General features: G+C 40.0%; 1 protein-coding gene across 2 annotated transcripts in view; it reads left to right on the forward strand.

Moving 5' to 3' along the window:
* The window catches only part of SEPTIN7 (septin 7), a 37,951-nt gene that overhangs the window by 8,134 nt on the left and 7,003 nt on the right, over positions 1-22,814 (forward strand). Inside the window, exons 3-11 of one of the 2 annotated variants that reach the window (XM_053410518.1) lie at positions 1,981-2,087; positions 5,740-5,840; positions 7,408-7,542; positions 9,127-9,244; positions 11,924-12,016; positions 13,002-13,098; positions 13,451-13,502; positions 14,442-14,567; positions 21,193-21,213. In XM_053410518.1, coding sequence (XP_053266493.1) covers positions 1,981-2,087; positions 5,740-5,840; positions 7,408-7,542; positions 9,127-9,244; positions 11,924-12,016; positions 13,002-13,098; positions 13,451-13,502; positions 14,442-14,567; positions 21,193-21,213 — 850 coding nt within the window. The remainder of the gene's footprint in view (positions 1-1,980; positions 2,088-5,739; positions 5,841-7,407; positions 7,543-9,126; positions 9,245-11,923; positions 12,017-13,001; positions 13,099-13,450; positions 13,503-14,441; positions 14,568-21,192; positions 21,214-22,814) is intronic. The other variant, XM_053410520.1, reaches the window with a different exon arrangement.

Genomic DNA, 22,814 nt, shown 5'->3' on the forward strand with positions numbered 1-22,814 from the left:
AGCAGTTCAAGTGCAAGTAGATAAATAGGTACCGCTCCGGTGGGAAGGTAACCAGCGTTTCCATGTGCTGCTCTGGTTCACCAGAAGCAGCTTAGTCATGCTGGCCACATGACCCGGAAGCTGTCTATGGACAAACGCTGGCTCCCTCGGCCTTTAGAGTGTGATGAACACCGCAACCCTAGAGTCGTCCGCGACTGGACCTAACAGTCAGGGGTACCTTTACCTTTATAGCCTAGCAAACTGTGCATGGTAGGTAACCTGGTTGCCAAAGCAGTTGAGGCTCCATGGGCCTGTGATTTTAACTTCTCTCCAATGATCCATCTGAGGCTTTAAGTTTTATATCTGAAAACCGCTACCTCTGTGATCAAAGCCACAAAAGGATGACTTGTAGAGAAATTGGCCAGTCCAAATGTCAAGTTAGTGGCTTCTTCAGGTCAGTGCAGATTGCTGTTTGCCCCAACTTCTAATGACTTAAAAGAATCTAGGGCAGAAAGCCTACACCTCTCAACAAGATGCATTGTTTCTTTCTGACTTAATATGACTTCTTTCTTTACTTAATATGCTAACACCTGGCAGTATATCTCCATCTCAGTCAGTATGACCCGCTTCTTTGCTAGGAGTGCTGAATGCAAAGGACTACCCCATTCCAGTGGCCCAGTAAGCAGGCTTGGAGTTTGCACACACACACTTTTTATTAGAAATGCAACATATTTTAGAGAAAAGATATATTGTTCCTAACCTTGAGGCTTTGTTCTTACTGGCACACAAAATACTGGTTCTGCTACGCTTCTACTGTGTATTTAAATCAGGAGCCACCTGATTTTTGAGCCCACAGACATATTTATAAACCAGAAAAATATTGTGGGCACCAAATGTGTTCTCCCTTCCCCAGCTGTAACCTCCGTGGCATCACCCTTCAACATCAAAATCAGGCTAGAAAAATGCCGTCTATTGGTTATAGCTTGGTAACAATAGGCAAGAAAGAATTGCATGCATATGAGAGGGGCTCCATCCCTGTCCCTGCTGTGTCCCAAGTTGAGAAAAGTATGCTGCAGGAGGGATGGGGCTTTTAGTCCTCCTTCTGACAGCTGCTAACTAGTAAAAACATTTTTGCATGCTGGGAACTTTTATTGACTTATTTACAAGGCGAGTCATCCTCTTCCTGTTGATTGGAATTTTAAGACTAGGGGGATCTGGAATTTGATTTTCAGATGACGTCTGGAACGCATGGATCTTGTTAAAGATAAAATTCAAAAATCTCCCTTCCCCTTGCTTCAAAAGATGCGAAAGAAGCAAGAGTACATCAGTTATCCACAAAGGCATGCGCCATAGATGCCATAGCAACTGCCCTAGCTTGAGAGGCTGAGGTAGTTCATAAAATTTACTATAGTAAACATGCAGAAAGCTGGGCAAATTGCTTGGGGGGTGGGAGGGACCAATTATCACTGCTAATCAGAGCCAGTAGGGATTCTACATTATAAACAAAGGGGAAGTGAGCAGGAAAGTCTGTTACCACATCATTATCAGTATCATCGTGGAATTGGATATTGCAACTGGCTAACAGGAAATAAACATGGGCCTCAAAACTAGAGGACCTCTGTTTATATAGAAAAAATAAGGCTGCAGTCCCAATCCCACTTATCTGGGAGTAAGGCCCATTGAATTCAATAGGACTTTTGAGCATATATGGTTAGGGATGCACTGTAATGTATGAGCTAGCTGCAATAAACCCTTTTTAGTACAGAAATGTCTCATGTTTGGAAAGGTTGTTATAGTCTTATTGGTTGTTTTGTTTTTAAATGTTAACACAATGTTTCCCTCTCAGCTACATCAAGCTGGATGTTGCCTTCAACTGTTTTCCACTGCATTCAAATTTATTTTCTGTGAGCTGTTTATAGGCCAGTCAGTAAGCATTTATGTGATAATTCTAACTACATGATTATTCTAATTGCATTAATATTAACTTTTTTTCTTAAATAGGTGAATCTGGATTGGGGAAATCAACACTAATCAACTCGTTATTCCTGACAGACCTGTATTCTCCAGAGTATCCAGGACCTTCACATAGAATTAAAAAGACTGTGCAGGTTTGCATGGAAAAAAATGTATTTTTATTCTAATACAGTGGTACCTCCGTTTTTGAACATAATCTGTTCTGGAAGACCGTTTGAGTTCTGAAATGATCGAAAACCGAAAACTCAGCTAGGCCTCAGGATCTTGCACTCAGCGGAAGCCGCGTGGCATGTTCAACTTCCAAGGCATGTTTGAAAACTGAAGCATTATTACTTCCAGGTTTACGGCGTTCGAAAACCAAAATGTTCGTCAACGGAGACGTTTGAAAACTGAGGTACCACCGTATATGTTGGTCTGTAAATGGAGGCTACTAGTAGCATGTTGATCTCTCGCGTATAAATGAAAATGTATATGCATATATATTACTGCAATTGCATCTTAGCTGTGAAGTAATTGTTCAAGATATCTGAAGAGTACCTTCTGACTACATTAATCAATCATTTGTGATTACTGGTGGCTTAGACTGCAATCCTAATGCTGCTTACCTTTGAGTAACACCCATTGAATTCAGTAGGACTGTCTTCTGAATAGATGTTGCCAGAATTGTGTTGTTAGCTGATAGGAAATTGTGCTTTTAAAATGTCTTCAATTTTCATTTCTTTAATGTAATCTGTATACCACATAAGTGGTTTATGAATAATATAAAATTTACATTAAAATTGGCAATAAAAATAACAGTTGGGGGGTTCACAGTTTGGGGGACATCACACAGAAGAAGATTGTCTCCTGCAGATTGTAATAGCTTTATTGGCTCAAGAGGTACTTCTGCAGATATTTGGAAAATTCTGTTTACTTTTCAACACTTGACAGTTATTCTATCAACTATACATTCTATTTAGTCTTTCCTCATTTGCATTACCCTTGATGCTGCTATGAAATATTTTATAATATTTTATAATAAGGAAATGGGGATGGGGGAGAATGTGGGATGCAACATATTGTTATGTGTATTTGAAAAAGCTGGTAAATCTAAACATTAGAAAGGCTGTATGTTGATCATGCTTGCTTTTGAAAGAAAACAAGTCCCGATTCTTTCTGTTGCTGCTTCATTAATTCCCAGGCAATAAGTAGATATTAAATTTAAGAAGAGAAACATTTTGAAGTACATTTGAAACTGCATGAAGTATTTTTTTAAGCTGATGCAACTTACATAAAAAATAAGCCTTTATTCTTCACTGTAAATTGGTTTTTGCTTTCCCCTGGGTTTTAAGACTATTCAAATTCCTGGATGTGTTTAGAACTGACTTCATAGCAGGGAACTGAACATGAACCTATTCATATCCTGTGAAAAAGACACTTGAAACTTATTTTTGAAAGGGGGGGTCACCAGAGAATGTGTCATCCTTTAGGAAATGGGTGATCAAGCAAGAGAGCTTTAATATTCCACAGTCTGGCGTAATATTGTTAACATGAACTTGATCTGTGTGACCTGCTTAAGTGCGGTGCATGGGAAAATAGCCATTTGGAATGGAATTGCTAAGGAAAGTTTTACATTCCAGGATTGGAGCTAATTTATTTTCCCTGAACCCTTTGAGAATACTTCTAAAACTAGATAGGATTCATTTGAGCTCTTAAAAGAGATTGACACTAGTTTACAGCTGTTTTCTGGATTCTTTCCAGTTGAGGCTGTTTTCTGAGAATTTGACCATGTATGGATACACACATTCCTTAAAATTAGTAAAGGGAAAAAAATAAACTTACTATGAGGAATGAAATGGTGATGAACTCCAGTTTGAACATTAAATTGGATATTGTGTTCAGGATAATGACTAATATTTCAGAAGCACAATTTCTAATTTTGAAATCATCTAATTGATCTTATAGAAAAGAATAGAGAAATCTCTGTAAATTCTGTAGGAGGGGAGTTGGGCTTCGCCTATTGACAAGCTTTCCTTCCAATCCAGGGCTAAAACAGAGTGGGGAGCTTTTTGAGACAGCTCTTGCTTTCCAGTTCATGGGCAGAAAACTTCACACTCTCCACTTGAAGGGAGATATGGTGAAGTCTTAAAACCATTATTCTCCCCTACACACTGGCTTTACTCTTTTGTTAGTTCTTTAAAGAGAACACTTGAAAGGGCTTGGTCAATTTGTTTGGGTGCCTTCCCAATGAATCAGTTTCATCCTTCATATCGTAATTTTTAAAATAAGAAAATGTGTACTTCCTGTGCTTTATCTTAGTGTTTCATCCCCTTTCTCCAGTCATAGCTGTGTTCTGTTATCTGTGCCTTAGTGGCTTCTTCTTTTGGATGTGTGTGTATTGTGTAATTCATGTGTGAGTACACCAAGCATTACACACACGCACAGAGCCAGTGCAGCAACACACATTACGCAGCACAAAGAACGAGGCATCTTCATAGCAGCCGTGGTGGCAGCAGAGGTGCTGACAGTAGCAGAAGCATGAGTGGTCGGACTGGTTCACGCATGGTCAGGCTATTCTGTTCTGCTCATGGTGTTGGGAGGAGGAAGTATGTTCCAACTGTTGGGGAGCTATTTGAAGAGACAATGGGCACTGTCAGGGGTCTTTCCTTTTGGGAGAAGAGGGGAGCAGGGAGCTCAGATTGTTGACATCCCTAAGAGAGGATGTATCTGATAACCTCAGTGCGAAGAGCAGGAGGTTCTCTTAGGCTACTGTCCCCTAAGTAGCCGAGCACTGCAGCCTGTTAGAAGTAGTAGCAGGCACACCCTCCACCAGTATCATCAGACACCAGCTCTGGTGCCTCCACTCCTCCTCTGGTTACCCCCAGAATGCTGGGATCTGTCTGTCTCTGCCCTGAGCAAGACTGATTGGTGCTTCTTCTTTTAAGTACAGGAGCAGGCTGCTGGCAGTGCATCTTTACTGACTCCTGAGCAAAGAACCCAACTTAGAGTAAAAACAGCAGTGCTGCATTTGGGCAACTTGAGGACCTATTTTTAAATTAAAAATGTTAAAAATGAACATTTCCACCTGTATAAATGCAATACAGCATTCAGAGGCAAAAGGAGGTGCTGAGACAATAGAAATAAAACCACACAGGTCCAGGAAAGCAAGCATCCCCTTTCATTCCACTCTTTATATTTTACCGCAAAACACAACTAAACAAGTTAGGCAATCTTTGATAAACACCAGCAACAAAGATGCTCTGAAGATGTGCAATTTCACATTCCTTCCTTGGGCCAGTTACCTGAACCTATCTCACATGTCCATTGTGAAGATATGCAGCCATTTTATATCTCCTTCCATAAGGGGACTTTGAGCTCAGAATCGAGGCCCCCTGCTGGCTGTGGGCCCAGAACATTTTTACGCTCAGTCCATTCCTCTCGGCAGCCATGATTGGTCCATAAGGTTTCAAGCATACCTTCACGAAACATATCTTGCTCCCTTTTTAAAATAAAAACTGGGAATCTCAGGAAAATGGATCTGAGGCAGTTCCATAAACTGAATTTGCTCTTCCTCCCTCCTTCTGTATTTTTCAACTCAGCAGGAGCTCCATAAAAATGCTTTCCAGTTAACAGAAATAAAAACAAACTCTGAGCTTTAATATTTATTTAGAATAAGTTAATAGGAATGTAGTGTACTTGGAAGGTGGTCTCATTCATCAGTTTTTTACTTAAAAGAAGTACCGTTTTCATATGTTTAAAATATGATTTTTTCATATATCTAATTTTTAATTCTTTTTTAATTTCCAGGTTGAACAGTCTAAAGTTCTAATTAAAGAAGGTGGCGTTCAGCTGCTACTAACAATAGTTGACACTCCTGGATTTGGTGATGCTGTGGATAATAGCAATTGGTAAGCATATTCTAATATTAAGAGTGGCGGCTACTAATTTAGAACACCAATAATTTCATTACAAGTGGTTAGGAACACGCCCTTGGTTACTTTAACTATTCTTCTTTAAATACTATCATAAACAGTAAACTCTCACTCTGCTGCCATATGTTGTGCATCAGGACTAGTAACTGCAGATAGCTAACTTTAATTATTTTTTATGAATTACCCCACACCCTTGTCAATAACCTGAAGGCAGATGTGCTCATTTGCACCACTGGCTTCTTGTTGCAGCCACCTCTTCTCCTACCTGGCTCTCTTGCCACAGCTGGTTGCTTTTTTTCTATTGCAGCAGCTGGCCCTATATTTGTAGCCAGAGAAATACTGTGCAAGCTCTCCCTCCTGACTTTAAAGCAGGGTGGGAGCCTGTGCCCAATAGTGTTGTACTCCCAACTCCCCTCAAGCCCAATTAGAATGGCTAATGGTTGGGAATGTTGAGACTTGCAATCTAACAACACCTTTAAGACCATAGGTTTCCCCCAGCCCTACCTTAAAGCCTGAGTCTGGTGGAAATGAGAGAAAATGGTCGTCTTCTGCTGTAAGAACCGCTCTGCATTCTAGCAGTAGCAACTGTAAGAAGGAGAGGGGAAAGACAACACATGAGATGGTGGCAGAAGGAGAAAATATAGAGGGCACATGGAGTACACGTCTTCTTAGGCACTTAGGCTGCAGTTCTAATTCTGCTTGGGAGTAAGCCTCATTAATTTCAGTAGGACTTCTACTCTACATGTGGTTGGAGTCGTGAAGTTAGTCATTTACATGGGAGTAAACTGTAGCAAGTTGCTACAGTTGATTCGCAACTTAAGCATATTTAACTTGTATGCATTTTGCTTTACACACTTGGCCATTAAAAAAATAAAGAAGGTAAGAAATAGGTTAGGTGTCCAAGGAAAAGAACTTTGGCAATCCTAATCGCCATTGCACTCACCTTGGGAGAGTGTTCGGAGGTGCAGAGAGAGAGTGTTTCGACTAAACGTTATTTTGGCTTTTTGAACTATCCCTGGAACGCTACCCTGCATAACTTGAGAGTTGCCTGTGGTAAACCACCCAACTGGAAAATCATATGGCTTTTATAATAACACTTCCTATTTACTGAAAATAAGTGCAAACCAGGTGAGTGCAAACACCTTAATGTGAAGTACAGTGGTACCTCAGGTTACATACGCTTCAGGTTACAGACTCTGCTAACCCAGAAATATTACCTTAGGTTAAGAACTTTGCTTCAGGATGAGAACAGAAATCATGCAGCGGCAGCGTGGCGGCAGCAGAAGGCCCCATTAGCTAAAATGGTGCTTCAGGTTAAGAACAGTTTCAGGTTAAGAATGGACCTCCAGAACGAATTAAGTACTTAACCCAAGGTACCACTGTATTAAAATTAAAAGAATCAGTTATATGTTTGTGATCAGTATATCATCAACAGGTTAATTAATATATAGGTTAGTTAATATTAAGCCAAACAATTTGCTGTGATGCTATTGATGTTACAAGTCAATGATGGTTCTTAAAAATGTGTATTTGCATATTCTAGCTGGCAGCCGGTTATCGACTACATTGACAGCAAGTTTGAAGACTATCTTAATGCAGAATCACGTGTGAACAGACGTCAGATGCCAGACAACAGGGTGCAGTGTTGTTTATACTTCATTGCTCCATCAGGACACGGGTCAGTAGGAAATGTAGCTTGGGATGTGTTTTTCAGTCATTCAGTGTCAGCCTCTATGTTAATGATCTGGTTAAATTGCTTGGGAAACTGGATGCATAGGAAATAGAAAGGTCAGGATCATCCTGTATGCAGATGATATGGTTATATTATCTCAGAAAAAGCAGATTGATGTGCCAGCTAACATCTGGAACAACTTAGCATTAATTTTACCAAAATTAAAGCCATTGAATTTGTTAGGGTTCTCTCATGTTTAACTTGGCGATTTCTAATATCCCATTCAACAGTCTACATTGTTTTGTTATTTAGGGGTCCTTTTTACAGCGTCATTGGCATGCTATTATCTTTAAAGCAAGACGTCTTATAGGAGCCATCCTTATTCCGTCCAGATGATGTTAAACTCCTACACCCATTAGATGGGAGTTGTAGTCCAACAACATCCAGAAGGCACCAGGCTTGCTATAAGGGTTGCACTAATTTTTTCAGCACAGATGTAATGGTTGTTCAAGGGGCCATCCGAATAGCACAAGATTCAGCTTTCCTTGTTTGTCTTGGTATTGTTAACACCAAATGCTCAAATCATTGTAGTTTTTAATTTTAGCACTTGCAGCTTAAAGTAATAGCTTCTGATACAAAATCTAAAATATACTGTGGTTCTGGATAAAGTTGCTGGCATGGAGCTGACCTAGGTCACTGGTTCTTGAACACATTCCTAGGCCATAGTGCCTGCCAACCTTCGTTTCTCAGCTCCATGTGGATTCAGCTTCATTCAGTTTCTTTCCTCCAGTCCCCATACTAGGTAGAGCCAGATGCAGGGACAGTGAGGCTTGCAGCATCAGCCTCAAAAAGGCAAGAGCTGGATGATAGAAAGCAAGTGGCTCACTGAAAGCTACCTTTTTGAAGCCTATTAATTTTTATTTAATAGATGCTTACTAAAAAAGGTTACTAAATAATGGCTTAATCAACTGCATAATATAAATAACTGTCTAAAATTAATCTGCTTTCTTAACCTTATGCTGATGATGTGGTTAGATTTAATAAAGAAAATTACTTACTTGTTTTGGCATTTTTATAGACTGTTTTGGTTCCTCTTTGAATTATGTTGTATTATTTCTCCAGTGAAATGGGAACTTCCCTTCTGAATGGTGCACACCTCCTTAGAAATTTGCATCAGTCTCAGAATTTGAACAAGCTTTTCTTCCTTTATCCAAATTGACTTGATGGGGACTGTGTCAGTTTTCCTGACTTTACTTCTGGGATTGTGATTTGTCTTCAGTCCCATGTTAGTACTTAATCAGTTGGGTGATACAGGAAACATCCAAGTCAGAAATGTAGTATCAGTATTATACAATGCTCTATGTTCAAAGCTAGTTTTCAATGTTAAAGATGCAATGCTTGAAAAAATGCTTGGCTTATTCCTCTGTGACACATATTATTGCAGCTAATAAATAGGAAAATGAAATTCTGATAATTCATTACTTTTGTTGTGTGTATATGGTTATACAAAATTTTGCAGTGTGGGTGTTCAGAAGGGACTTTCTTAACTGAGAGCCATATTTTGCTGAATCGCAATACTTTTTTTTAAAGACTCAAGCCTTTGGATATCGAGTTTATGAAGCGCCTGCATGAAAAAGTGAATATCATTCCACTTATTGCCAAAGCAGACACGCTTACACCTGAAGAATGTCAGCAGTTTAAAAAACAGGTGAATAGAAACTTTTACTATGAAAAAACTGAACTAATATTAAATAGGGGTGGGTGGGTGGGTGTACATACTATGTTTCACGGTGTAATTTAAGAATTTAATCCTCAAAGTGATGTCTAGCATCTCAGCAAGATATGTATTTTGGAAGTGGTAAGCTAATTTTTCCCCAGAAGTAAAAAAAACATGAATACAGATCCTGACAAGGGAAATGTGTTCACTGATCTGAACAATGAAAATGATAGTTCTTTCCATTTTTGTTAAAAGTGAATGTTCTTAATTACCAGGTAGAATAAATATGACATTCTCAATCTAAAACTTGTTTGGTTTTTTGCCAGGCTTGTGCAGGGTTTTAGGGATTTGTCAGTATGTTTTTTGTTTTTGTTACACAGTAATACTTAATCACTGCTGTAAAGTTTACATTTAAAAGGTAGTGGTGCACTTGGAATGTAATTGTGGTTTGAAAATGATACATTGCACTTACTTGTGGTTTCTGTATGCCGGATTGTAACTACCTGTAAGGCAGGTTGGAGACCTTAAGCATAGTTAAGTCAAATCTCCTTCACTGACAGAAAACATAATTCTCTCCGCCCTCAAATCCAGCTTGCAACATATTTCAAGCCCTAAGGAGAATACAGCAAGGGTGCCTGCTGTAAAACCAAAAGTAATGCATCTCTCAAGAGATGGCAGGGTATTCATAATGTACGGCAAATGTTTGTTGAATACATAAACTGTTCCGACTGTGGCAGGAATCCACCCAATGCTCATGGGAAATTGTAGCATGATATTTTAGAGTAATCAAGTGAAACTTTATTACATGGCATGGCAAAAACCTGTAATTGTATTGGGACCAGTTGTTCGTTGTTGTAGCAGTTGTGTTCTCAAAATGTTTCTTCTGTACCATGAAAAATAAATAAAAAGATTCTAAAAAGAATAAAAACAAGAAGGCAGCGTGCAGAAATATGGTATGGTGGCTTACTACCGTAGAGTGAGAACATATTTCAGCACTTGTAGAAAGCTTCCAAATCCTATGAAATGCATTTGGCTAACATAGATAATAAACAATTCACAAGGGATATGGGTGGTGCTGTGGGTTAAACCACAGAGCCTAGGGCTTGCTGATCAGAAGGTCGGCGCTTCGAATCCCCGCGACGGGGTGAGCTCCCATTGCTCAGTCCCTGCTCCTGCCAACCTAGCAGTTCAAAAGCACATCAAAGTGCAAGTTGATAAATAGGTACCGCTTCAGCGGGAAGGTAAACGGCGTTTCTGTGCACTGCCATGGTTCGCCAGAAGCGGCTTAGTCATGCTAGCCACGTGACCCGGAAGCTGTACACCGGCTCCCTTGGCCAGTAAAGTGAGATGAACGCCTCAACCCCAGAGTCGTCCGTGACTGGACCTAACGGTCAGGGGTCCCTTTACCTTTACCTAGAAAGCTTCCAAATCCTATGAAATGCATTTGGCTAACATAGATAATAAACAATTCACAACTGCAAGTGGGACTTGCAGCAAAATACTGCAATAGAAAGGTTCCTGTTCAAAGCTTCAGTCATATTGGGACAGGAGCCATGTAAAGCTGTTCAGGCCTTTGAAAGAAGGGCAGAGTTTCAGGCAAGTGTAATGAGACACCTCCCCCCCACCCAGCCCCAAACATTCCTCTGTTGTGCTATATAGTGCTAGAGGACCTAGGTTTGCTGCTGGCATCCAGCCCTGAAGCTGAGCATTCTGATGCCATAGAGTGTCCTTTCTCTTTGACTTCATCTTTGAAATATCCTTGTACAGTGGTGCCTCGCAAGACGAAAATAATCCGTTCTGCGAGTCTCTTCGTCTTGCGGTTTTTTCGTCTTGCGAAGCAACCCTATTAGCGGCTTAGCGGATTAGCGGTTTAGCGGCTTAGCGGCTATTAAAGGCTTAGCGGCTTAGCGGCTAAAAGGCTATTAGCAGCTTAGAAAAGGGGGAGGGGAGCGAAAAAAATTGCAAGACGTTTCCGTCTTGCGAAGCAAGCCCATAGGGAAAATCGTCTTGCGAAGCGCATCGGAAAACGGAAAACCCTTTCGTCTAGCGGGTTTTTCGTCTTGCGAGGCATTCGTCTTGCGGGGCACCACTGTATTCTAAATATCCGAGCATGCATCTTCCAACACACTTCACCTCTCCTCACCCCCCAGATGCTAACTTTAAACTGTTAGGGGCTTGCCTAGGCCAGTTACCCCCTCTGCCCTCCCTTTTATTTTTATTTCCCCAACCAGCACCATAACACTCCGTGTCTCATGTGTCTCCATGCCTCATGCCTCTTGAGCTCAAATACATTCAATGAATGTGTGCAGTATAGCCAACTTATGATTAGGAAGTAAGAACAATGGAGAAATCCAAGGAGTCTGGCATAACTGTAGTAGACAGAAACATGTCCTTCTCATCCCCGCAGAGCTAATACCACAGACAGGAGTTCCCATATTTGGTGTTCAATGTGAATCAGCAAGTTTGGTTTTCAGAAAACTGGATGAATTATTTTTAGTATTTCTGACAGGTTAATTTGCCACATACATTTCATATATCCAGGAACCTCACAGGTCCTTTGTCAGGCAGGTTGTTTTGTTTATTTTATTTTTAAAGTAACTTGCAAATCTATGTATGCTTCATAAGCATGCCAAAAACATTGCTTCTGTTCTCTATTAATATTTTTTTCAGATAATGAAAGAAATTCAAGAGCACAAAATTAAAATATACGAATTCCCAGAGACAGATGATGAAGAAGAAAATAAGTTGGTTAAAAAGATAAAGGTACAAAAATTTAGAAATTGGTATAACATCTCATCTTGAGCTTTATACTTTGAACACAGAATGCTCTGTAGATGGACTCCCTTCTTTGCTTTGGTAGAAAGAGCTGTTCTGTGCTTTCAGAGCTACCTACTCTATTGAAGGCACTGGGTGGGTGCATGCAACCCCCCGCCCCAAGTGCCTGAACATACCAGACGTTGCTGTGTAATAACACTGGCTTTGTAGGGAAGTATGCTTTTGCTTCAATTAATAGATAATCTGCAGTTTGTTGTTGGCCCAAACCTGGACAAACTGGCTAATTTCAACTATGGTTAGTCATTTTCTGGGCTTCTGTCAGCACTTGGAAATCTTAATATGTTTCTCAGAAGGTTTCTAACATCTCAGTTTTTCTCTTCCTCGTTTATTTTACAACCTTGTTCTCCTTTTGTTTGCTGGTTCTGATGGGGTGTGTACTTGTGGTTTACCTAGGGCAGTTGTGGTAAATTCTTTCAGTCTTTCTGCTGTGTGATACAGGGGGAATGCCTCGTGGGGGCTATTCTAATGTGAAGAGGCATAGCTCAATGGTATAGCATCTGTCTGAAATACTGAAAAGGCACTTCCAGCCAGCGTAGAAAATAGCTGGATGGTTTGACTTGGTATGAGGCAGCTTGCTCTGTGGAATTACAAAAGCATAGTAATGGAGAACGTATCTCAGATAGAAATGTAGGGAAAGATTTCTGCTTGAGATATTGCAAAGATGATGCCACTTGGAAAATACTAGGGTCAATGGAACAATGGTCATCTATTTTCTGTTTGTTTTTTAGCAAATGGAGGGAACTAAACCCGAGCTCTTTGCATGAAAAACATGTGCTCTACCATTGAGCTATGGCCTTTCCCATATAATGTTTCAAAAGTCCCTTTTGTTTATATCCAACTGGGATATTTCGTGTATTCAGAGGAGTAAAACTATGTACTTACACCCCCAAAATATACTCTTTCTGTCCTCCAGGACCGTTTACCTCTTGCTGTAGTAGGTAGCAATACTATCATTGAAGTCAACGGCAAGAGGGTTAGAGGAAGGCAATATCCTTGGGGTGTTGCAGAAGGTAAGTGCACAAAAGGCCATGTGTGATCTTCCCTGTAAGCCCAAAAAACATTAATAGGGTTGTGATTTGATGACATTCTGTTTTTCCAATAGTACACTCAAGGCAGCCAACAATATAACGTTATTACAGTAGCTTTTGTGGTTTTTTATTTGAACACATGATACATATAGTGACATCGTAGTAGTGCAACATTAAATAGCTAGAATGGCTTCCCTTTCTGCTGTTTTTCCTTCAAAGTTAGTAGCAACGATAGTAAATAGAGGGTTGGCTTCCATAGTGTCCCTTCACCCCATCTGCTACTGGCAGATGTCTGTTTCCTGTATTTAAAAAATGTGACATTTTCCCCCTACAGTTGAAAATGGTGAACACTGTGACTTCACAATTCTAAGAAATATGTTGATAAGGTAAGCAAGTGATGTGCAGCACTGGTTTTGGGAATAGTCTTCCTTCCTTCCTTCCTTCCTTCCTTCCTTCAAGTTCTGTTGCGCTTCTTCCATCTATTGGGAGGCCTTCCACATTGCTGGACCTCATTGGAAGACTAGCAAAGTAGGCCCATTCCTTTCGTGAATTCTGTTGGAAAAGAAACTGGTATATTGTAATACTTTCTCTTTTTAACCGAAGGTCATCTGAATAAACGATGAACTTTAAAAAAATATATATTAAAAAAATATGCCTGTACTCAGTGGCCACTTTTAGTGTGTATAATTGTAGGATTTTTTCTGGTCAGGAAGAAATATTAAAAACTTAATATTTCCTGATATAGCTTTGACTATTTGGCTACATTTTCATAACAAAGCAAGCAAAGGAAAATCTCTTTTTTAATTTGTGAAAGTCGGCTGTTGAATATACCTCTGGATATTCTGGAATTGATATGTCAGTTGGTGGGATGTGTAGGTGCTTTTTTGGGGGCTAGAGTTTTAACAAGAAGGTGCAAGATGCAGAAACCACAGTCTGATCCTGAGTATACTTACATAAAAGCAAGTTCCATTGAATTAGATAGGGATTCATTGAATTGTGTGTTAGGATCAAGCTTTAAACTTGGGAAATACTTGTACATCAGACATTTTTTGGGGGGGTGAGGCATAATTTGGTTCCACAAATCTATTAAGAACATATGCAAAATATTAATGTATCCTCCCTATTGGGTATATTATATATGTATAGAATTCTCTAAACATGAAGTCGTTTGCATATTTCTTTAAGAACAATAAAGCACTGTATAAAGCACTTTTACATTTTAAAGCCACATGCCAAATGTTTTGCTTATTAAAATTAATGTTGTATTTATCAGCTATCATTCGGTAAAGGAAAGTTACTGATAAGTTCTTCTTTTTCTTAAATAGAACTCACATGCAGGACCTGAAAGACGTCACTAATAATGTCCATTATGAGAACTACCGAAGCAGAAAATTGGCGGCTGTTACGTACAATGGAGTTGACAACAACAAAAACAAAGGGCAGTTAACAAAGTAAGTGGTAGTAAAAGTGGTGATATGGTTTTTCCCACAAGTTCATGGAAAATTTGTTTTGGATCACATATTTGGCCATTCAGTCAAATCCTTACAGGCTCATACACCACCAAAGTAATTGTTACAACTTACTATTATTTATTACAGTTGTTCGTTTATATCTCACAGTTTACAAGAAACATTAACCTACCTTTTACTTTAAACTACAAGTGCCTTTTTGTATATGGATCATTCCAGCCAGTGAGAAGAAAGAGGGGGGCCTCCTGGGTCTTCATATGCCCATTTTGTAGGGAGAGGAATTTATTTGTCATCATGCCCATCCTTCGGAATCTCCTCCACCAGCGCAAGCACCACCAGTAGTGTGCTTCCAGGATTTGTTGAAAAATTATGTATTTACGTGGGCCTTTGGGGTGCATTAGTCTGATCTGCTGCACTTCAGGTCATTAAGGATGCTGTGGAATTTATTACTCAATGTATTGATTTTAATTTATTTATTTTATTAAATTTGTGTACCGCCCTTCATCCAAATATATCAGGGCGGTTCACAAGATAAAAATACAGGATAGGTAAAGGTACCCCGACTGTTAGGTCCAGTTGCGGACGACTCTCGGGTTGCGGCGCTCATCTCGCTCTATAGGCCAAGGGAGCTGGTGTTTGTCCTCAGACAGCTTTCGGGTCATGTGGCCAGCATGACTAAGCCGCTTCTGGCGAACCAGAGCAGCGCACGGAAACGCCATTTACCTTCCCGCTGGAGCGGTACCTATTTATCTACTTGCACTTTGGCGTGCTTTTGAACTGCTAGGTGGGGCAGGAGCTGGGACCGAGCAATGGGAGCTCACCCCGTCGTGGGGATTCGAACCGCTGACCTTCTGATCGGCAAGCCCTAGGCTCTGTGGTTTAGACCACAGCAACACCCGCACGATAGAAGCACAAAATATCTTCGCTGGGAGTCAACGGTCGTAATATTTTTAAATAATGGGTGAGCAGAAGTTTTTAGTTTTTGTAATATCAGCAGGAGTAGAAAGTTGTTGTTCTGTCAGCTGAGCTGGTGGAAACATACCTGATGTTGTTCAGTCAGCTGAGCTGGTGCCTGATGGTTGAGGGAGGATTGTCAACAAAGTACAGTGGTAACCCGCAAGACGAACGCCTCGGAAGACGAAAAACTCGCTAGATGAAGGAGTTTTTCGTTTTCTTAGCCACTTTTGCAAGATGCATTTCCCTATGGGCTTGCTTCGCAAAACGAAGCTTGCCCCGCAAGCTCCGGGGATAGCGAGGAAGCGCAGCGCGTCTTCCCCTCTGTCCCCGGACCCCTTTTGAACCAAGGGGCGGCAACGGGGAGAAGCGATTCTCCCTGCTGCCCCTTCCCTTGCTTGCCTTCCCCTCTGTCCCTGGAGATTGCGGGGCAGGCAACGGGAAGAAGCAATCTTCTCCCCGCTGCCCCTTGCTTTAAAACAGGTCCGGGGACAGAGGGGAAGGCGCGCGGCGCTTCCCCTCTGTCCCCGGACGGTCTCCATAGGAACGCATTGATTGATTTTCAATGCCTTCCTATGGGAAACCGTGCTTCGCAAGACGAAAAACTCGCAAGAAGAAAAAACTTGCGGAACGAATTAATTTCGTCTTGCGAGGCACCACTGTACATTTTCTTCATAGGAAACATAATAGTCTTTGGTCGCACCATAGGCTCAGGTACGCTTGGCTGACATGAAGCTTTTAGTGTAGCTTCCAGCCTGAATTTGGCAGCTGAGGCAGTTTTATTTGCCTGGTGGGCTCACGTCAGACCATTATGGGAATGTTTGCATGTCGATTTTATATAATTGAGCAGCTACATTTTTCGATATATGGGTACGTAGTACTGCCATTAACTGACTTCCAATCTATACTGTATTGCCATCAGCAGGGTTCCATCTGGTTCCCATTGCTATTCATTATCTGTAAGAAGAATCTATATGTCCTTGCTATTGCCTCACTTGCAAATTAAATTGTGTCCTCCTCTCTGGTATATAAGCACATTTTCATGGTTAAAGTTTCTGAAAGGTAGAAGGAATTTTATGTTCCACAGTTCATGGTGCAGAAGAGTACAAATAGAATGAAATATACTTAAATTGAGCTTAAGGTGCACAGAAAGTATTTATGGACTTTTACTCTTCTGATGGAGACTAGTTGAATAAGTATTATATTCATACAATAAACTGTGTGTGCTTCTTAGATTTATTTTTGTAGGATATATATCTCTATATAACCCAGTGTATTCCAATTGATGCATTAGGTAATTAATGTAACCCAGTTGTTTTACTGTAGAGACTATTTCTAGTAACTAAACTTACAACAGGGTAGTGGTTTTTCTTCTGATACTTACATTAAGAAAGTGCTGTCTGTAGAAATAAGTTCAGCAATATCTGGCTCCCATATACATGCAAACTGAAGATGATGAGAGATGCAAAAGTAATTGCAGTTGTTACCAATTGTCAATCTCAAGGTTTGTTCCCTAACTATTAAGTTCAGTGAACTTTTATGTTTGCTCAAAAGTTAATTTTGGCTTTCTCTTTGGCACATGTCTGTCTTCTGTGCTCCCTCAAGTAGGTTTGCAGGATAGCCAGCTGAGGAGTTTATCTTCTTGGAGCTGTCAAACCAAACAAGCCCATGCAGTTTCTGCATGCACAGTGTCAGGAAAGTGGGGAAATTAATTGAAGCTTCATCACCGAATGGACTTCGTCCCTTGCTTTTTCTTCATCCCACTTTTGGGAAAAAGTACTCAAATTTATTGGTTTCTGAATTTTATGAGGACCCTCACTTCTCTTCTTGGAGTTATTTTAAAGCAACATACATCAATTTTTGGAAGGTTAAGTTAAGTTTATACAGTTCTGAAATTGCAATGGTTTCTTCATCAATGAAGATGACTGGTAAGACCATTAAAGGGTCTGGCATTAGTCCTGTGCCCAAATACTACAATAATAATAATAATAATAATAATAATAATAATAATAATAAAAAAAAATAAATAAATTATTTATATCCCGCCCTCCCCAGCCGAAGCCGGGCTCAGGGCGGCTAACAACAATAAAACAGTACAAAAGTACAGCATAAACAACATTCTAAAATCATTCATTATAAAATTAATTAATTCAAACTTAAACATTTTTGAGAGTTAACATTTCTGTGCCATTCAGAAGTTGGGAGTCAGACTCTCAAGTATATTTTGGTCTGCAGTATATTTTTTTGAAACATAAATCATAGTGTAAATTACATCTGTGCCCAATCTATGCTGCTTCACTATGAACAAACTCTAATAGTATTTCACATTTCTCCCATGAAGTTGGAACCTTCCAAGCATGTTGCATTGTTGTTGTTTTTTAGATCATACTTAAATTGGTTTGAAAAGTGAAAGTTTCTGAAGTCCACCTGGCTTCATTGGAGGAGGATACGAGGCTGAGGCTTTCAGCAGCTCATTCTCATAATGCCAAAGCATTGTTTACACAGGGATGGGGAACACATAGCCCTCCAGATGTTGCTTGAATCTTGAGTAGGAAGATGCACAGGGAGAGTCATCCCTGTGCTCTGCTCTACACTTCGTTGCAGAAAATGACTTCATATTCTGGACCAGGAAGCCTATACCATGCTTTCTGCTTGATCAGCATCTTCACATGTTAATAAGGTTGTAGTTGAATAGTTCTCAGCTATCTTAAGTAATAATTTCAGGGAAATTGTCCCTTTCCTGGTGTGTTGCTTTTCCCTGCATTGCTTTGATCAGTATACTAACGAAGCAAAGCGTTTGATTTGACAGCGTGAGACCGCTTCCCATGGTTCTTCAAATGTTCAGAGCGCTTCAAAGGGAACAATGGTTGCAATACATTGTGAAATTTCCGAAAATAATGTCATAGTGGTGATGCCATAAAGCCCACACTGTTTGTTGCATCGTTTAGCTGTCTAGGCTGGGCTTCCAGTTCTGCTTTGCATCTCAAAGAAGTGTGAAGCGAGCCAGGTAACCATGTTGTGCATTTTGGGGGCCAATTAAAAGTGCTGGTTTTAGCATTTAAAGCCTTTGGGTCTGAGTTAATTGAAAGACTGCCTATGCCCACACCAACCTGCCCACACAGGACAATCAGGGGCAGAGGTTTTCCTTGTTTGCCCACCACCAAAATCAGCCAAGTTGTCAGGCATGGTGTTCCCACACTACAGATTTTCATAAAGTCCTGGCAAACCACTTTTTCCATCTTGCTACTATTCTTCTTTTGGCTGCTGAATCTGTTAATACTGCTTTGGTTCTAAATCAGTTGCTGAGTTGCAAGGACTTATTATTATTATTATTATTATTATTATTATTATTATTATTATTATGGTTTTTTTTAATGTGGTTACAGTGAACGTTTTGGATTTTATTTTATTACTGTTGAATTTCTAATTGTGTGCAAGCCGCATTGAGAGAGAGTTTGGCTCCTAAAGGCAGCCTATAAATATTTTCTAATAAAACTAAATATCAAAGGGTGATCTTCAGGTATTAAAAGCTAGGAAGAAGAAATACGTAATCCTGCTAAGATAACTACTTACAGTGATGCAATCTAATACTCTATATGCAGTCAGCAACTCAGTACAGTGGTACCTCTAGATGCGAACAGGATCCGTTCCGGAGCCCCATTCGCACCTAGAAGCAAACGTAACCCGTGTCTGCGGGTCACGTTTTGGCGCTTCTGCGCATGCGCGTGATGTCATTTTGAGCGTCTGTGCATGCGCAAGTGGCGAAACCCGGAAGTAACGCGCTCCGTTACTTCCAGGTTGCTGCGGAGCGCAACTCGAACGCGCTCATCCCGAAGCACATTCAATCCGAGGTATGACTGTATAACTAATGTTAAGGTTCAGCAGAATGCAACTACTATGTAGGACATTCCTCATTTAATTTCTGCCCTCCCTTACAGTCTAACAGCTGTAAGGTACATTAGACAGGATCCACAAGCTTTCATTTGCTTGGCTTTTGCTGCAACTTCAGATGACTCTTCAGCAAGGGAAGGAGTCATATATCTGATACAGTGGTGCTGGCAAACTGTTTGCTGTTGTTTCTTGTATCTTACGATCACGATGACTCTGTCCTTGTGCATGCTGTGAAGAATGGGATCTCTCTTCTGAGGTAGCAGATCGGGGTGGAATTTTTTCATAGCTCTACATGACTTGAATCTCTTAACCATTAATATTTAGAGAGCAGCAGTGAGCATATGAGACATGATTTAAGACACATGCAGGTCCCGTTTTCTGAACACAGTGCGTTTTCAGGAGATAATTGGTTAGGTGAGCATTCGCATATCAAGCTGATGATTTTAATTATTTCCTATGGGAACATTTCTAATCCGTGATTTGTGCTTCCCTGCTTCCTTCCTGACATTGCTGCAGCCAATTGGCAAAAGCCAAACAAAAGGAAAAACTGATTTGTCCCATCTTCCCCCATCCTTGATTTGTCCGATCTCTCTTCCTCTGCCAACCAGCAAAACACAAGCAAGTAAGGAAGTGGGACAACTCTTGACTGTTCAGCTACCTGAACTACCTGTTCAGCCATTTGTGTAGCTAGGTTTGGGTATAATTATTTGTGTTCAGGTAACTGAGATTTCGGATAACAAGCATTCAGCGGGACCCGCATGTATAAATTCTTGAAAATGCATTTGAGCTTTTTTTAGTCAGTGTTGTGCCAATGCAACAAATAGTTCTCATCCTGGTGTCGAAGTTAAATTGCTATATAAGCTTGCCAACTCCTTGCTCACAGATCTTGTTTTGTATCTAGCTGTGACGTACCTAGTAGTGTTGCATCAGTGCAACAGCACCTACCTAAAACAGTCCTATCTGGCTTCTGCAGCTGGGACAGGAAATAGGAAATACTTTTTAACTGAAGACTTCTTGGTTTGTTCAGTTGCAAGGGGCTTCATTTTGTTAAGCCAAGATATGATCATACAAATGGGGACATTGTTTGAATAGGTTAGAATGGTTTCTACCTTGTTCTGGTTGAGCTATTTGGGGGGGCGGAATCAAAAGATTTTTTTCCTTTCAGAAATTCCAGAGTAGCTATGATATTAGAACTTAGAAGTAATCTGTGAAATAGTTTGAATGGTTTATAAACCTGGAAGAATCTTTGAAATACAAGGCAGAGAGTGGAGTGACTCTTACAGTTGCCATTTTATCATCTGATCTTAATTATAGTAAATATTTTCCAGAGAAGCCTTTTGAGACCTCTGCTGGCGAGTTAAATGGTGCTATTGACCATTTTAACCATGCATACTAGCAGCAGTAGGCCTTGAGACAGTTGTGAATTGGTGTTTATTTTGAAAAGTTAAGCAAATGTCACTAAAATATTTAAGTTTTCATCTAAAGAGCATGCATTATTCCTTGCACACAAACACAGGTAAAAGGCTTTGCACATCAGGTCTGCATTAATTGTGTAGAGCACTTGAACTAACAGACTATTGAAAACAAAAAACTTAACTAGCTTTAACTAACAACCTGTCACTTTACAGTGGAAATCTTGCTGCTGGAGAGCATACAAACCAAAGTAGCTTCAAATCCATAATGAATTTGCTTTTTAATTATTGCTTTTTATTTTTGTGGTTTTATTTGAGCATGCTAAGCTTCTGTATTTTTTGTTTTTTAGATTTGACACAGTTGAAGGCATGTAAGTGGTCATTTAAATTTTTCAAAAGACTTAAGACAAGGATTAAAACAAAAAAGGCTTTTAATGTTGAGTGTAATTTTCAAAACTTTTATTTTCAGCGATTGCATTTGTTTTGCTTTTAATGTTTTATTATAAAATTCCCTAACATAAAGTTAAATATTTTTAGTGACATCTACTGTGAGAGCACATTTATTCACAGAGCAGAAGACCATTTTAGCAGTTAATTGGATATGAAATCCTCATAATTTGCTTCTTTTCAGCACAGTGATTGATTGTATATGAAATTATCCTCAAGAACTTGTTAGCTTCATTTCTTTCCTCTGAAGCTGCAGTTGGTTACCGCGGCATTTGAAAGTGCCAAAATTATCAAATCAGAGCGCTGATAAAGAAGGCAAAAATGTAGATATATCATATCGGTAGCTTGCAGAGGTTCAGATTTCATTCTTTTTAGATGTTGTGTTCCAGAGAGAATAGTCAAAATGGCATGAATGTCAGCTAGGCACATGCACCCATTCCCCTCACCATTGAGAGGAAGTAGTGATTGATGAATTGGGTGGTATTGCATCCTGTTTGGACATGGCATGTCCCTAGCTGTCTGCCTTTAACCCCTCTTTTTCCAGGGAACAGATTGGCTCTGAGAGATTCCATGTTCAAGCATGGCACAGCCTAGTTCATTTCCATCTTCCGGAGCATTAAAGAACCAGAGACTCTCACCAGGTCAAGTGTCCTCTCTGGAACATAACACTCAAATAGGTGTTGTGTGTCTGTTTGAGTAGTTCCTGAGGTTTGCTCTCATTTTTGAACTGGGGAGGGGGGGTTATTCATATTTAAATGCACTGGAAACATCTATATTCAGTGCGTGCATTTAAAAACAGCATTTATTTGGACAAATACGTAAACATGCAACCTTGCAATAAAATTCCATTTATTGAAATCCTTTTTTGCTTTTAGTGATGATAATAGGCATCCTGATAATATTCCATGGAGAGGGCTTGTTTCTGTATTAATATAAGTTAACCGTAGTAGCTGCATTGAAATAGATTACACCATGTATTCTCTCTCTCCATGTGCAAATTCTTCACAGCAGGACTGGTTTTAATTAGTTCTTTAATTTTCTTGTCCCTTTCATCATTGGATAAAAGTACAAAATCTTTCAAATAAACATTGGGTGTGGTTTAACTTATATTACAGCAGAACCTCAGACATGTGAACTCATGGAGGCTGCTTCCATGAAATGATCATTTGCTTTTAGGTTCTCCTAACTTCACATTGTCTTCCTTTCTAGCTTCTTTTGTAACTCTTAAGCTCAGTCCGCCATTCACCGTCCTTCATAAACTTGGTTTGAATTCACTTGCTGCTTCTTTCTAGCTCCTTGAAGTTGTTTCCTTATACAGTAATCTGTATTGACCAGATGAAGAATTTAAGGACTCTTACAGTAGAGTGGCCACTACAAAATTGCTCAAGAAGACATTCCCCATCAGTTTCTTAGCATCCAGGCTGATGTGGAATTACTGAGAAACCAGTGCTTCCTATTACCACATCCACAGCAAACAGAAGAGCTGTCTCATTGTGGCTGATGAATCCCTCCTGTCACGCCTTAG

The sequence above is a fragment of the Podarcis raffonei genome, chromosome 12 (genome assembly GCF_027172205.1).
Source record: "Podarcis raffonei isolate rPodRaf1 chromosome 12, rPodRaf1.pri, whole genome shotgun sequence".
Lineage (NCBI taxonomy): Eukaryota > Metazoa > Chordata > Lepidosauria > Squamata > Lacertidae > Podarcis > Podarcis raffonei.